Here is a 14,237-nt window from a genome sequence, read left to right on the forward strand (position 1 = left end):
ATTAAGATGATTTGAAATCAATTCATTTCAACTATCCATTTTAATAACTCACCCTCTCATGTTGTTAGTTATTTTTTATTAGTCTTTTTTTTTTAATTTCTAAATCTTTTTTCCTTTTCTTTCATTTTATTTAAAATATGTCTTGCTAGTTATATATAAAAGAAAATAAGATGTTATAATACATATATTTTTATACTCATTTTATTATCATTCACTAATTTTTCCTAATTTTTTATTTTAAAAAATATGAAAAAGACAGTGAGACATAAAGTGCTATCTTTTCCTAGTCAATTATAATCAGTATTTGTTTTTGTGTTTGGTTAAGCTAGTTGAAAGTGTTTTGAAAATAGATGAATCTAACATGCATGTTTGTAAGAACTTTTACGAATCATAATTGGTCAGGATAGTTACGGGAACCAGAAGCACTGGCAACTGAGAGAGACAAAATAAAAGTAAAAAAAAAAAACTTTTATTTTTCATCCCTGAAATCACTCAGTCCACTCCAAAAACTTTGTGCTTTATTTTCAGACAAAACCACGATCTCGTGTTCGTGTGGTCGTGTTTTTTTATTAATATATTTATTATAAGTTTAATATATATGAACTAATAATATGAAATTATTTAATGATATTATTTTAAAAATTAATAAAGTTATTATATATACAGTGATTATAATTTATTGAAGGATCGTGTAAAATATTTCTTTACTTAACTTTTTTCACTATATTTATTATTATTATTAGTCTGAGAGACTCTGATAAATTCCTGCAACGCCTCAGACAGAGGCGGAGAATTCGCCGCCCTAGAAAAATCTTCCCAATCAAATAAGGCGGCAAGAAACGCTTTTTCCTTTTTCTCTTTCTCTCACTACTTTCTCTCTCTACAACCTCCGATGTCCCCTCCCTTCTCCATTGCCTCCTTCCCCGTCCTCTCTCTCCGGTACGCCCTCTCTCTCAAATTCGGCGAAAATCCCAACTTTTCACCTCACGATCATTACTATGTGAATTGTGTGATTTTGCAGGTTGTGGTAGTTGGAAAAGGAAGGGTTTTTTTGGCGGCAATGGAGGGGGAACCGAGCCAGCTGAAGCGTGCCGCGATTGATGCCTCTGCTGGAGCTATCTCCGGTGGCATATCCAGGACAGTGACGTCACCTCTCGATGTTATTAAGATTAGGTTCCAGGTTTCAGTTTTACTCTCTCCATCGCACTTCACTTTCTAATTCAGCTTCACTCGTACTCGCATTTACGGTTTCTTTCATCCGATCGTGTGTTTCTCCCTTTCCTTTTACTTTTAGGGAGACTTGTCCGGCTTTGGAACGTGTTTTGAGGCCAACTTTTTTTGCTTTTAAAGTAATCTTCTGTGTTTAATTAATGAATGACATGCGGGAGATCCTGGCGTCAATATGGTCGAAATAATATATATAAGTGGAGGGTAGACCTGGTTTCACGAGCTAGCTTTTGAGATTGAGTTATGTTGAAATCGATATTTTAAGATGTTGTCAAAGCTTGTCTCAGTAATCGTTGTCAAGTTTATTGGACCAATGCAGATGTTCAGTCTTGTAAACTTTAGTTCAGGATGTTCATTCTTCGACGTGAGGGGGTGAGTTGGTGATCCCACATCAATTAATGATATAGCCAAAATAGTGTATAGAAGTAGGGGTAGTCCTCAACACATCAACAAATGATATGGTCTGAATAATGTATATAAGTGGAGGGTAATTCTCATTTCACGAACAAGCCTTTGAGATTGAGTCAAGCTGAAATTGCTATTTTAGATGTTGTCTAAGCCTATCTTAGTGGTTGTTGTCAAATGTCAAGTTTATCGGACCATTGCAGATATTCAGTGTTGTAAACTTCAGTCCGGGATGTCCATTCTTCAACATAAGGAAGTGAGTTGGTGATCCCACATCAATTAGTGACATGGCCAAAATAGTGTATTTAAGTAGGTGTAGGGGATAGTCCTCAACTCATGGGCTAGCTTTTGAGGTTGAATTATTCTAAACTAACATACACTAGAGTCAGCATCCAGGGTGTGCGCATGACTTTCTTTGTCAATACTGGGCTTGGTTATGCTAAGGACTAAGGAGGGCTGGTTGGTTTTGACATGATGGGGGTTACTTGCAGTTTAAATTGTATGTGTATACTTGTTAATGTTTTTAAGATTTGCATTAGATTTAGGGTGCTTGGGTTCCATCATCATGGCTGTTCCTTGTTGCCTTTCCCTCATCAAGGTGATCACTGAGCTGAAATAAATTGTTTGTTATTCACATTTATTGACAGGTTCAACTAGAGCCCACATCTTCATGGACTTTACTACGCAAGGATTTGTCTACACCTTCAAAGTATACTGGCATGCTTCAAGCAAGCAAAGATATTTTTAGAGAAGAAGGCATATGGGTAGGAATTAGGCTAACCCATTTTCTATAACTATTGTTTAATTTAACCCTAGTTTACTTCTCTCTGTTAGTAATCTGCATCTGATTCCTATATTCCCTAAAAGGGTACCAATTGGCTGTTGGTGAGATCAGTATATTTGATAATGCTCGAATTCTTAATAATGTCTTTCAGAAGTTTCCTGTCAACCTTTTTTCTGGGAAAAAAATCTGTATTGCCCTTTCTTATCTGCTATATTACAGGGTTTTTGGCGGGGCAATGTGCCAGCTTTGCTCATGGTTATGCCATATACAGCTATACAATTTACTGTTCTACACAAGTTGAAGACTTTTGCCGCTGGTTCTTCCAAGACAGGTATCCTATTTTGTATTTCAATTCTTGATCAGTGGCCTAACATATTAGCTGAATGAGCAAAAGGAATTTGCACTTTATATCCTAGGTGTCTGTCTACTGAGATTTTTTTTTCTTTTTTTCTTTTTGGTTTTTCACATCATTATCAGTTAAAACTTTAAATGTGTATGTAATGGATGTATACATTGTTATATGCCAGATCAAAACCTATGTCCATGTACAATCTAGAGATATTAATTAGTAGGGAATTTCCTGTTGTAGGTCTATTTTGTTCATTGCTTTGCTTCATGTTGCTGCAGAGAATCACATTAATTTGAGCCCTTATCTATCCTACATGAGTGGGGCATTAGCTGGGTGTGCTGCTACAGTAGGGTCATATCCCTTTGATCTTCTCCGAACCATATTAGCTTCCCAGGGTGAACCGAAGGTAGATCAATGTTACAAGATGGTTTTGAAGTAAATTACTGTAATGTGTATTAGTGTTGTGAACTGAGAAGGTCAATGAAGGAAATTGCTGGCATGCTTTTTAAACGCCCTCCTCCTGGCCATTTACTTCTGCTTCTTGCTCTGTCCATTGTTCTTGAAAGTTTTATGTCATGTTGTGCTATTTTGTTCTTCTTGCTGTAGATGTTAGATATAACCATTCTTGTGTGTTCACTTGATAACTTAAGCTTTTGGGCTAGTTGGTTTATGACAATGTATTAGAATCTCTATGATCAAGTGGTCTAGAGTTTGATCCTTGCTACCCACATTATAAAATAAAAAGGTTGAATTTCAATACTTGATAGGTGGGCTTGGAACGCCCTTGCTTCAAACCTAAATGACTCCTGCATAAGGCGGAGTATTAGAGATGTAATATAATTCATTTATGTGTCTTTACCTAACAACTTAAGCTTTTTGGGTAGTTGCTTCATGATCATTTTGCCAATCGTAGGGTGGGATTGTTCACCTTGGCTTCTTGATTAATTAATGGTATTTCACATCAGAAAATTTATCAGATCATATCATGTATGATTTTTAGCGGTCTAAAAACCATGCTAAACTCTTAAGTTTGCTGATGAAATGCCTTGAGGAGAACACAAAACGGCTGAAAATTTGTCATATTATGTCATGTATGATTTTTAATGATCAACAAGCTATGATGAACCCTAAAATATGCTGGTCAAGTGCCTGGACTGGCACCACAGCATGACTGTTCGTTGCAATGGCATTAAAGAGGCATCCATAATTTGCTGCTTAAGCATTGATCTTAACAGGTGACATGGTTATGTAGGAAATAAATTATGACCCTAGCCTCAAATTCAGTGAAGTATTGTATCTCAGTACCGAGCACTCTGTGTTTCATGCTGCAAAGAGTTGGGGAAAAAGAAAAACCTCTGCTGGCCCTTGACTATATAATTTTAGCTTTTAGTGCACAGTTTGAGGCTGTTGTGGTCTTTGTTTCTAACCATGCCATGCTAATATTTTCCCATCACTTAGGTTTATCCAAACATGAGGGCAGCATTAGTTGATATTCTCCAGACTCGTGGCTTCCGAGGCTTGTATGCTGGACTGTCACCAACCCTAGTTGAGATTATACCTTATGCAGGTCTACAATTTGGCACCTATGATACATTTAAACGTTGGACCATGGTAAAATTTCAGTTTTTTCTTCATAGCTGATTAATGCATGTTTTACTTTAATAAAATAAATGAAATGTTATAAAGATAGTGAATGAATGTATCATATAAAGATAGAGTTGGATTCCTTTAGAGCTGATGAATGAATGCTTTACTATTACTTTATAGTGAGCAATCCTCTGATACCTGTTCTTATAATATGCATATATTATGTGGGATAATTGTAGGCGTGGAATCAGCGCCAATATTCAAATCCTACTGCAGAAAGCCTCTCTAGCTTTCAGCTTTTCCTGTGTGGGTTGGCTGCAGGAACATGTGCCAAGCTCGTCTGTCATCCACTTGATGTGGTCAAAAAAAGATTTCAGGTAGATTTTAGAATGTTGAACCCCTCATCCACCCATAAAAAAACAAGTAAACGTGTGTTGGCCTGATGCCTGATTAAATGATGTCCTTAACTTTCCATGACTTGATGTGGGTACAATTATGAATCTTCATTCTTTGTTTGCTACCAGATTGAAGGTCTTCAAAGACATCCAAGATATGGAGCTCGGGTTGAACATCGTGCCTACAAAAATATGTTAGATGCCATGAAAAGAATATTACAGATGGAGGGTTGGGCTGGTCTATATAAGGGGATACTCCCATCAACTGTTAAAGCTGCACCAGCTGGTGCTGTAACATTTGTTGCGTATGAATTGACAGTAGATTGGCTGGAATCTATTTTGACTTGATTTTTTACTAAGGAGAAGAAGGGGATTTTTATGATTTTTAATCTCATTCTTTTTTAGTCTACTTAACCCCCCCCCCCTCGGATAGGAAGCACGAGGTATATGATAATTTAACTACAGCAATAGTGGATAAGATTCTAGTTCTCTTTTAAGATGGATAATAAGTCTAGATGAAAGCTAAGATCTAGCAGGGTAACATCTATTTTCCTTTTAGTGAATGGTGGTGCAGTTCAGCCGTTGAGGTGTTTTTTCTTGCTCACGTGCTTTTTAGTTTTTTACTTTCAAATTGAGTTTGGATTAGCTTTCAATTCTAGCAAAATCAACTTTAAAATCAAGTTGAAGCCAAAAATTTTAAACCATAATTTTTGGGGGTCAAAATTGATTTTAAGTGGTATCCAAATTAAATGGTTCATGTATGTTTCGGCTTTATTTTGACAATTTAGAGGTTTAGAATTTACCTTCACCGCTTTGCAATGCAAAAGCTAAAGATTTGTTAAAATTGGATAGAGTTGTATATAATTTTTTTAAAATAATAAAAAATATTTTGGAATTTATATTCAAATTATGGCAATTATAAATTTTATATTGAAACATGTGTTGAAGTAAGAAAATAATTTTTAGTATTTGTCAACATGCACTTAGTCAATGACAGCGTCAAGATCTTCATTGTGCATAGCTTGATGATGAAGGCATTTTTATCATGACATGCATAAAACGGAACTTGCAAGGCCAAAACTCAATTCGCTCATGTTTTATTAACTGCTGTGAAGCACTTAAAAAAGAACAAAAACTCAGCTGTAGTAGGGTTTCAAAACCCTTATTGAAACTCACTTTCTCCAGGGTTTCCGTCACAAGTACAAATTCAATTGTCGATATCACGATTTCCTTAAAACTAAGTATTTGGGTTGCACAAGCACTTGCTAATATAGTTCATTACAAGTCAATGAAGACCTTTAGTATTTGGCATTCTCCTTTCTGTTGAACTACATTTTCAATGGGCGAAATTCCACACTTTAAATCCATTTAGAACAGCCTTTTATCAGACAAGAACCAGTTAGCAATGCCAGTGTAGCTATTTATCTTGGTGCTTTGTTCTTGTCTTTACTGCTACCTTCAGGAGGTTGCGATAAGAATTGCAAGATCCTCTGAATCTGAACCACATCGACCCGGAATTTTTCAGCAATCTGGTGAGCATCCATACGCCCATTGTAATCATCAGCTTTTCCTTCATGCAAAAGGATGACATGGCGCAACTGTGCTACATTCAAAGTGCCAGCAGGAACTGGCCTTTCATCATAACGGCCAGAATCTGGTTTTGTGTTTCGCAATTTGGGCATCGGCCTATTATACTTATCAACCACGAAGGCCTGTAATAATGTTGTCTAACTGTATAAGGTGAGATTGTCTTGGTAAGATAGGCACTAAAATGTCAAAAGTAAAAGCCTTTGAGCATTGAAATAGCATTGGTCATTGGTAATATTATTTTTGAGACAGAAATTGATTACTTCTCTAAAATAAGCTCATCCAAACACACATAAAGATTAATCAAATTTGTGAAGTTCCAATGACACCATGCTAATACCATGAGCAAAACAAATGTCAGAAACCATATCCAACATTGATTGATGATGAAAAACATTGATTGGTATAAGATTTCTAAAGATATATTAGTATATCATCATAAAGGTATACATGACAAAGTATTTAAGCAAATATCAATCCACAACATACAGTCAATGGTAGGATTATTTTGGCAGAATTTCCTTTCATTTTACAGGAGATGACCAAGCCAATATATAAAAACAGGATTTCCTTGATCTTCAATGCCAATAATACCATTATTTACTTCGGATACAGAGATCAATGCTTAATAAAACTTGGCATCTAACACTAATGGAGTTTCATTGGTAAAGGGTGAAGAATAAAACAATGTCAAAAGTTGGAGTTATACATTACATACAACATAATGACATTTCTGCATCAACTTCAACTCTACATAAGGTGTAAAAGCAAACTTCCATAAACTCACCTCACCCATCTCAGGTTTTGATGTAATTCTACCAATCATTTGACCAAGCATAGCATCAAATTTGGGATCTCTTTCTTCCAGAATGTTGTCCGTATTAACTCTAGGACTATCATCTTAAGCCAAGAACAAATAACAGTGCAATCAACCACAGTGAACTATCATAGTAGCATTGTAAAACCTCAAAAAACACCAGAATTATAAGTAATATCTATGCATGCATATTGCAAACACACAAATTAACATGAGGTAAATCCCCATGGATAAAATAATTGCTACAATAAGTAAAAAGACAAAATCCAATGGTATATCCATACATACCAGACAAAAAATACAGAATTCAAATAGAGTGGGATAGAACACTTGGATAGCTTGGTTTGAGAAAATGTATTTAAATTTCATTTTCTGATTTCTCTTTTAACTACAAAACTCTCACGTTGTTTTCATTTTGTTTCCTGTTTTAAAACAAAGCAACTTTCTATTGTTTTTTGGTTTCATTTTCCATTTCCACAACTTCTTACTTACTCAAGCTTTTAAAAACAAGAAACAAAGTAAGAATAAAGTGACATTTTGTAATTAAAGGAGTAAACAAGAGATATTTTCTGATACCAAGTGACTCCAAGGGTTATTGCTTCTATTCTTGCACAATTTCTTAAAAACAAGGAAGGGCAAAAATAGTGAGGTTGAAGTGAAACTGTGTTGCACTCCAGTTTCCACTGTCCAACAATTTGATTGTAACAACTAACAAGCAAAATGTAAATTTTTATTTCCCCCCCAAAATGTTTCACTTCCCCATTTTCAGCTGAACTAAGCATGCCTACCCAACACATTGTGGGTGCAAAAATATTTCCAAAAGTGAAACTTTAAACTGAATAGTGACATTCACAAACACCACAACGTAGAAGAACGCAGTCTCAGGATAACCCACATTAGCTACCTTAATTTCCAAGGCACCCACTAACATTTTCGGTTTCCCCAGAACGAAATAATGTTAAAGGAACAAATTTTTCGCAATTTTTTAACCCAAATTTTCCAACCAAAAACCTTGAACCTACACAGAGAGAGAGAGAGAGAGAGAGAGAGAGAGAGAGAGACTTACTGGCGTGAAGTACGTCATGTTCAGCGGCTTTCGGGATCTGCGCCGCTTTGTCGGCGGCAGCATTGGGCGGAGGTCGGCGATCGACGGCGTTCTTGGGCTTGGAGAAGGATGACGTGTCAGCTTCGGACGCTGCTCGGATTCTTCCAGATGCTCGACGAAATGCCTGACCCATCGTTGTTGTGTGACGCCAAACGCGGCCTTGTGGTTCTTTTTATCGTAGCGTAAGCCCGATGTTGAAGAGAGAAGAGAAAACTTTCCAAAACCCCGTGGCTTGTTGATGTACACGTTTTAGCTCTACCACACTCTTTAATATTTGTTTTTTTTTTTTTTTTTCGGAATTGAACAAAGGAGATTACAACATTTAGCCACTCATCTTAATCAACTAAGTTAAATATGTTTGCTACTCTTTACTATTTTAATATATGATTAATTAATATATTATAATAACATATTCTAGTATAATAATATTAGTTAAAAAGATATTACAAATTTTAAAAAGATGAAAAGAGACATATAAGATTAAAAAAAACTAAATTTCACTATTTTATTTGATAAAAACTGTTTTTTTTTTCACATGTTAAATGATTCCTCCCTAATAAGTCATGAAATTGGGAAGAAATGTTGCATTTATTTATTTATTTTATTTCTTAAAAGAATTAAATATTTTGTATAATGGAAAAAGTAGGATAAATATTAAATAACCAAATTCGTTTATAAAAGTGTAATGTGATAATAAATTGATCCTTAAAATATGAAAAATATAATTTTTGTTTTTAAATATGTAAAAAATAAAATAAATTAATCATGTTATTAAATTTGTAAAGTCATTTTCTTTTTAATTCAATGATCAATTTAATAATAGATTATTTTTTTATAATTAATTTAACATTAAATTATAAAATTTAAAAATTAATTTATCTTTAAATTATTTATAAGATTAATTAATCACATTTATTTTACAGAAACTAAATTTTATATTTCTCATTTTTTATAAATAAACACTCAAAAACAATATGATTAAAGTGTTAAAATTTAGTAACTGTAATTTAATATTTAATTAAAACTGTTTATTTATTTCTGACCATACTTTCTAGTTTTTACCGAAACAAACATGTTTTTTTAGCTGCATTTCTACCCAAACAAACGTAGAATCTTATTTTATTTCTTTGGAGGGGAAAAACCTCTAACTTCTCAAACATTTTTAAGCTTTGTTTTTTCTATTTATTTTTGAAGTATCGAGATTACAGAGTTTTAACTTTTAACACTTCCTGCAGAACACAACAAAGGTGTGCCTTCAAGGTTTCAAGGTTTCAAGGTTTTGACAATCGACAATTGTTGCATTCTCTTCCCTAAGCACCGCTCACATGTTATTTCCCAGCTCTGCAAACACCTCTATCTGAAGAGAACCATAACAATACAACTTCCATTCCCAACCCCAAAATTGAACCTTTTTCTATCAGCATTCTCTTCCAAATTCTGTCACATCACCTCTCAACAACACTCATTCACGGTTTCCTACCTCAAACAATCTCGAGTTCTCACCAGAAACTGCTTTTGTAATTTAAAAGATATCAGGGTACATTTTTCATTTATACCTTGCTACTGTAATGTGAAGTATTCGAACAACTTTTTCTACGATGCTTAACTGGGAAATATAGTGTGTGGCAGCTTTTGGATACAACATTATAGTGTATGCAAAAATGTTTTTTGCTTAAGTTGGCTGAGAGGATATTAACTAAGGATCAGTAGCTTGCTTCCTGCTCAGTTTTGCAGGTTTGATCAAGAAAAAAACTTATACAGCTCTCTATGTTTCTTCCTCTGGTGTTTTGAAAGAATCTCTTGACCTCTGTGGTAAAAGCTTGAATGTGATTCAATTTATTTGAAATAAAGTTATGCATTGTTTGAAGCATTGTGGCATGTCAATAATAAGGACAAATGAGAGTTAAGTTCTTTTGTTGCCGAACGATAAGGAAAATATATGAATATTGAAATGATTTTTTTAAAAATTCTATAAACTTATTTAAACGCATTATTTTGGTTCCTATAAAGGTGCAGACTTGGGATGAGCCTTGGTGCAATGACAAGGTTTAACCTCATGATTTTATGGTCAAGTACTCAAGTAACAGAAACAGGTCCTTTGCTCGTAGGAATAGGGTTCATGACTTCATGTATGTGACACTCCAAACTCCCACAATAGTGAGAGTGGTGTGTTTGAAATTTTAAGAATCTTAATAAAATACTAAGAATCATCGAAAATACATTATGTTAGATTATTAGGAGGGATTGTGAAAAAAAATATTTGAATCCATGATAAGCAATAAAATTGATGAGTCTTGTTGATTTTGTGTTATTCCTCAACCAAACCAAATCACCGTTTTTCTTTTGGGACTTTAAGTTTTTCATCAGATGGGAAGAAGATAATACAATTTCTGATTTGGTGTATTGGGAACCAAAACTTTACTTTAGGTTTTAACCTGTTAGAGTTCTCATTATTCCGAACGAGCCAAACTGGTTTCCGCTTATTAAGTCCATATTAATTCTTGATTGATAATAGTCCAATAGGCTCACCAAATTAGATGACTTTTATTGAGTCCATAAATATAATAACTAATATAAATTATAAATATAATATGTAGGCCACACTAATTAATTAATTAGGAATTATAAAATTCCTAACAATCTCCCGCTTGAGTTTCATATTAACCTTAATCATTTATATTGCAAAAGTCTTTAGATAAGCAACCGTATGTTATTTACTTTTAGACTTTTCTTAAATAATTTGGTCCATCTTATATAGTAACACAGAACCATTGCAGTTTTCCTCATAGTCCAACATGATTGAGCTATAATGATCACCAATGTCACATATACTTGATAACATAAATTAAATATGAAAAAGAGGCATGAAAATAACATGCAATGTGATCTAATTCATGTTCATTTTCAACTAGTCCAAACTTTATTCTTTATAGAGATCAATCCAAACATAATATAAATATTGTAAATAAAACAAGCTAAAAGTGTAAATTGGGTTGTGTTTTCAAAAAAATTTGCAATTTGGTATTTGAGAATTTGGGTCCCCCAAACCTGAATTCTCAACATGGTTTTATTTTATTTTATTTTTTTATTTACACTTTGTTTTTTTATTTATTTGCAATTTGGTGTTTTTCATAAGTACTGAGAAATTTTAATCGAATATGAAAGAACAAAATTAAAAAACAGTGAAAACGTATTAAAGGTGTTAATAGAATCTAATCAATGGAAACGATTATGCCTAATAAAAATTTTAGTTATTTTTAATAAATCAACAACCGAAATGGAACGAAACATGTCTTTTGCACAACATCTTTCAAATTATTATTAGTTTCATCATATTTACGTTACAATTGTATTTTGTAGTATGTTTCGTTATTCTTGTCTTTATCATCTGAGTTATCACACTATTTAATTTTACTATTATATAACAAAGACGTATCAATTATTTATTTCACAATGTTTTTTAATTTATTTTAATACTTTTAACTAATTTTTTCAATTTTTAATTAACGTATATAAAAAAATAAAATCATCAACGACACATAAATTTAATTAAAAAAATACCTAAATTGTAACTAAAAAATTATCTTATAATTTTCTCAAATTTTATTAATTTCCTTTATCTATAAATATTTAAAAAATAAATAAATAAATTAATACAGTGTAAATTCAGGTTTTCCTAACCCAAATTTACACAGTGAATAGTAAAATTATATATTTTGATAAATAATGGAAGGAGGTGTATATTTTGGTAATTTTTTTTATATATTATGAATTTTTTTTTCAAATTCTAGCCCTATGAGAGGTGATAATACTAAATTCGTGAACTAATTAGATATTTGGGATTAAATTTCTGTAACAACAATAAGACAACATGATTCAATTAAGAAATAATTAAAAATTTAACGATTCAATTGGAAACAATAATAATTTATGGACCTCGACCTATTTAATATTATCAAATAATTCAGAGACTGCGAAGTAATTTAACCTTTTATTTATTGTTTTTGTAAAACTTTCAATTTCTGATGATAAATTATGACTCCGTTTAATTTTTCTACCGCTGCTATTTTCTCCGTCACTCTCTGAGTCTCTGTTTTCGAGATCTCTCTTTGTCCTCAACTATACCAGGGATTGAGATTTGAAGTTCTGTGTCAATATCCGAGTTTCTCACTACCGAGCTTAAGGTAATACTATTCACCTTCACTCCTTTGATGGTTCAAATTTTGAAACCCTTTCTTCTATTTGAATTTTCAACCGAAAAAGCTTAGTCGCTTTCTTGAAGCATCACCATGTTCAATAAACTTCTCTATCTGAAAGATGTCACTTTCACAGCAACATCACGTTACCCTTTTATCCACCACCACTCCCCATTACTATTTCCTCTGCGTTTCTACACAACGACCACTTCAAATTCACACTCATTCGCGGTATCCTACCTCATCCACAATTTTGGGTTCTCCCCTGAATCTGCTTCCAGAACTTGTGACTCCTACCGCATTTGTTTTCGGACCCCAGAAAAGCCTGACTCAGCAATCAGGTTCCTCAGAGACCACGGTTTCTCTAACTCCCAAATAAACAGTATGGTTAGAAGGGTACCATGGTTGCTTTCCTGCGACCCTTGCAAAAGAGTATTGCCCAAGTTTCAATTTTTACTCTCAAAAGGTGTTTCTAGCTCTACAATTGTTGACATAGTGAGTAAGTCCCCTGCAATACTGAGTCGAAGCCTGGAGAATACTATAGTCCCAAGCTATGATTTGGTATTTAGATTCTTGAAATCTGATGACCACACTATTTCTTGTTTGTTTGGTAATTGCATTTACTATGGCAGAAGAGATTACATCGAGCGCAACATCAGAGTTTTGCTTGATAATGGAGTGGGAGAAACAAACATTGCAAGATTGCTTCGGAACCGTTGTAGGGCGGTTTTCACCTCTGATATTCTTAAGGTGGTGGAGGAAGTAAAGGATCTGGGGTTTGATCCTTCAAAATCAGCTTTTGTTACAGCATTGCTTGCCCTAAAAAGTATGAGTCAAACCTCGTGGAAGGAGAAAGTTGGCGTCTATAAGAAATGGGGTTGGTCCGATGAAGCCTGTCTTGAAGCATTTAGGAGGCACCCTCACTGTATGTTGGCATCCATTGACAAAATAAATACTGTGATGAACTTTTGGGTCAATCAGTTGGGCTGGGATTCTTTGGACCTTGTCCGATCTCCCAAGATTCTTGGGTTGAGTATGGAAAAAACAATCATTCCAAGGGCTCTTGTTGTCCAGTATTTAGTCGCGAAAGGCTTGAGGAAAAAGAGTGCCTGCTTTCATATCCCATTTGCTGTTTCCAAAAAGGCGTTTATGGAAAAGTATGTGATATGTTATAAGGAGGACGCACATCAACTATTAAAGCTGTACCAGGAAAAAAATAGTGTTCAAGGAAAAAATGAGGATTGTGCAGCATCTGGCAGTTATCAAGTGGTTAACTCATGAGTACAAATTTCTCTGATCTTAGCTTGTTGTGTTACTTCATCCCATTCAATCACTTGTGTCAACCCTGACTATATTCACCTGATTTAACTGAATTGTTTCGTTTTTCTGGGTTTGAACCTGTGTTGGTTGTTACATTTTCTCCATTTCCCATCACATTTGTGATTTACATCAACTACTTGTTGCTTTCTAAATGACTGGGACACTAGATGTTTAGCACCAATTCTTAACATCCAATGCTTATTTGTAACCTAGCTTACACATGCATGTTTTGTTGTTGTCCTTGTAATAATTATGTATATATGTATTATAGGCTATATCAACTATCAAGTGACAACTTCAGGATACAGCATTGTAGGCTAGGTATAACTGTTTACTTTTGCCGTTTGTAATTTGTATGGGGACTTGAGATGGATAAGTGTGGCTGAAAGGATACAAACTAAGGATCAGTAGCTTACTTCCTGCTTTAGTTTTGCAGTTCCTTCATTAGGTTGGATCTAGAATAAT

General features: G+C 33.9%; 3 protein-coding genes across 5 annotated transcripts; 2 read left to right on the top strand and 1 right to left on the bottom strand.

Moving 5' to 3' along the window:
• Window positions 1-694: 694 nt before the first annotated feature.
• On the top strand, window positions 695-5,129 carry LOC100803750 (mitochondrial thiamine diphosphate carrier 2). Of its 3 annotated transcripts, XM_003533382.5 has the most exons (8): window positions 695-939; window positions 1,022-1,180; window positions 2,280-2,396; window positions 2,636-2,747; window positions 3,044-3,171; window positions 4,224-4,376; window positions 4,592-4,729; window positions 4,877-5,129. In XM_003533382.5, the coding sequence occupies exons 2-8, from the start codon at window positions 1,061-1,063 to the stop codon at window positions 5,093-5,095; spliced, it is 987 nt and encodes a 328-aa protein (XP_003533430.1). In that variant the 5' UTR covers window positions 695-939; window positions 1,022-1,060; the 3' UTR covers window positions 5,096-5,129. The 3 variants fall into 3 exon arrangements, with proteins under 3 accessions (XP_003533430.1, XP_040861297.1, XP_006586930.1); XM_041005363.1 differs by having other exon boundaries at window positions 1,022-2,396; window positions 3,006-3,171; XM_006586867.4 differs by lacking the exon at window positions 4,224-4,376.
• A 684-nt stretch (window positions 5,130-5,813) lies between these two features.
• LOC100806944 (uncharacterized) lies at window positions 5,814-8,505 on the bottom strand. The gene is made up of 3 exons (XM_003533385.3): window positions 8,218-8,505; window positions 7,122-7,234; window positions 5,814-6,459 (listed from the first exon to the last, which is right to left on the bottom strand). Exons 1-3 carry the CDS (start codon window positions 8,387-8,389, stop codon window positions 6,169-6,171), a joined length of 576 nt encoding a protein of 191 aa, XP_003533433.1. The 5' UTR covers window positions 8,390-8,505; the 3' UTR covers window positions 5,814-6,168.
• A 3,780-nt stretch (window positions 8,506-12,285) lies between these two features.
• On the top strand, window positions 12,286-13,953 carry LOC102663414 (uncharacterized). The gene has a single exon (XM_006586869.4). It carries the CDS (start codon window positions 12,546-12,548, stop codon window positions 13,731-13,733), a length of 1,188 nt encoding a protein of 395 aa, XP_006586932.1. The 5' UTR covers window positions 12,286-12,545; the 3' UTR covers window positions 13,734-13,953.
• Window positions 13,954-14,237: the final 284 nt, after the last annotated feature.

This window comes from Glycine max, chromosome 9 (assembly GCF_000004515.6).
Source record: "Glycine max cultivar Williams 82 chromosome 9, Glycine_max_v4.0, whole genome shotgun sequence".
In the NCBI taxonomy this organism is placed as follows: domain Eukaryota; kingdom Viridiplantae; phylum Streptophyta; class Magnoliopsida; order Fabales; family Fabaceae; genus Glycine; species Glycine max.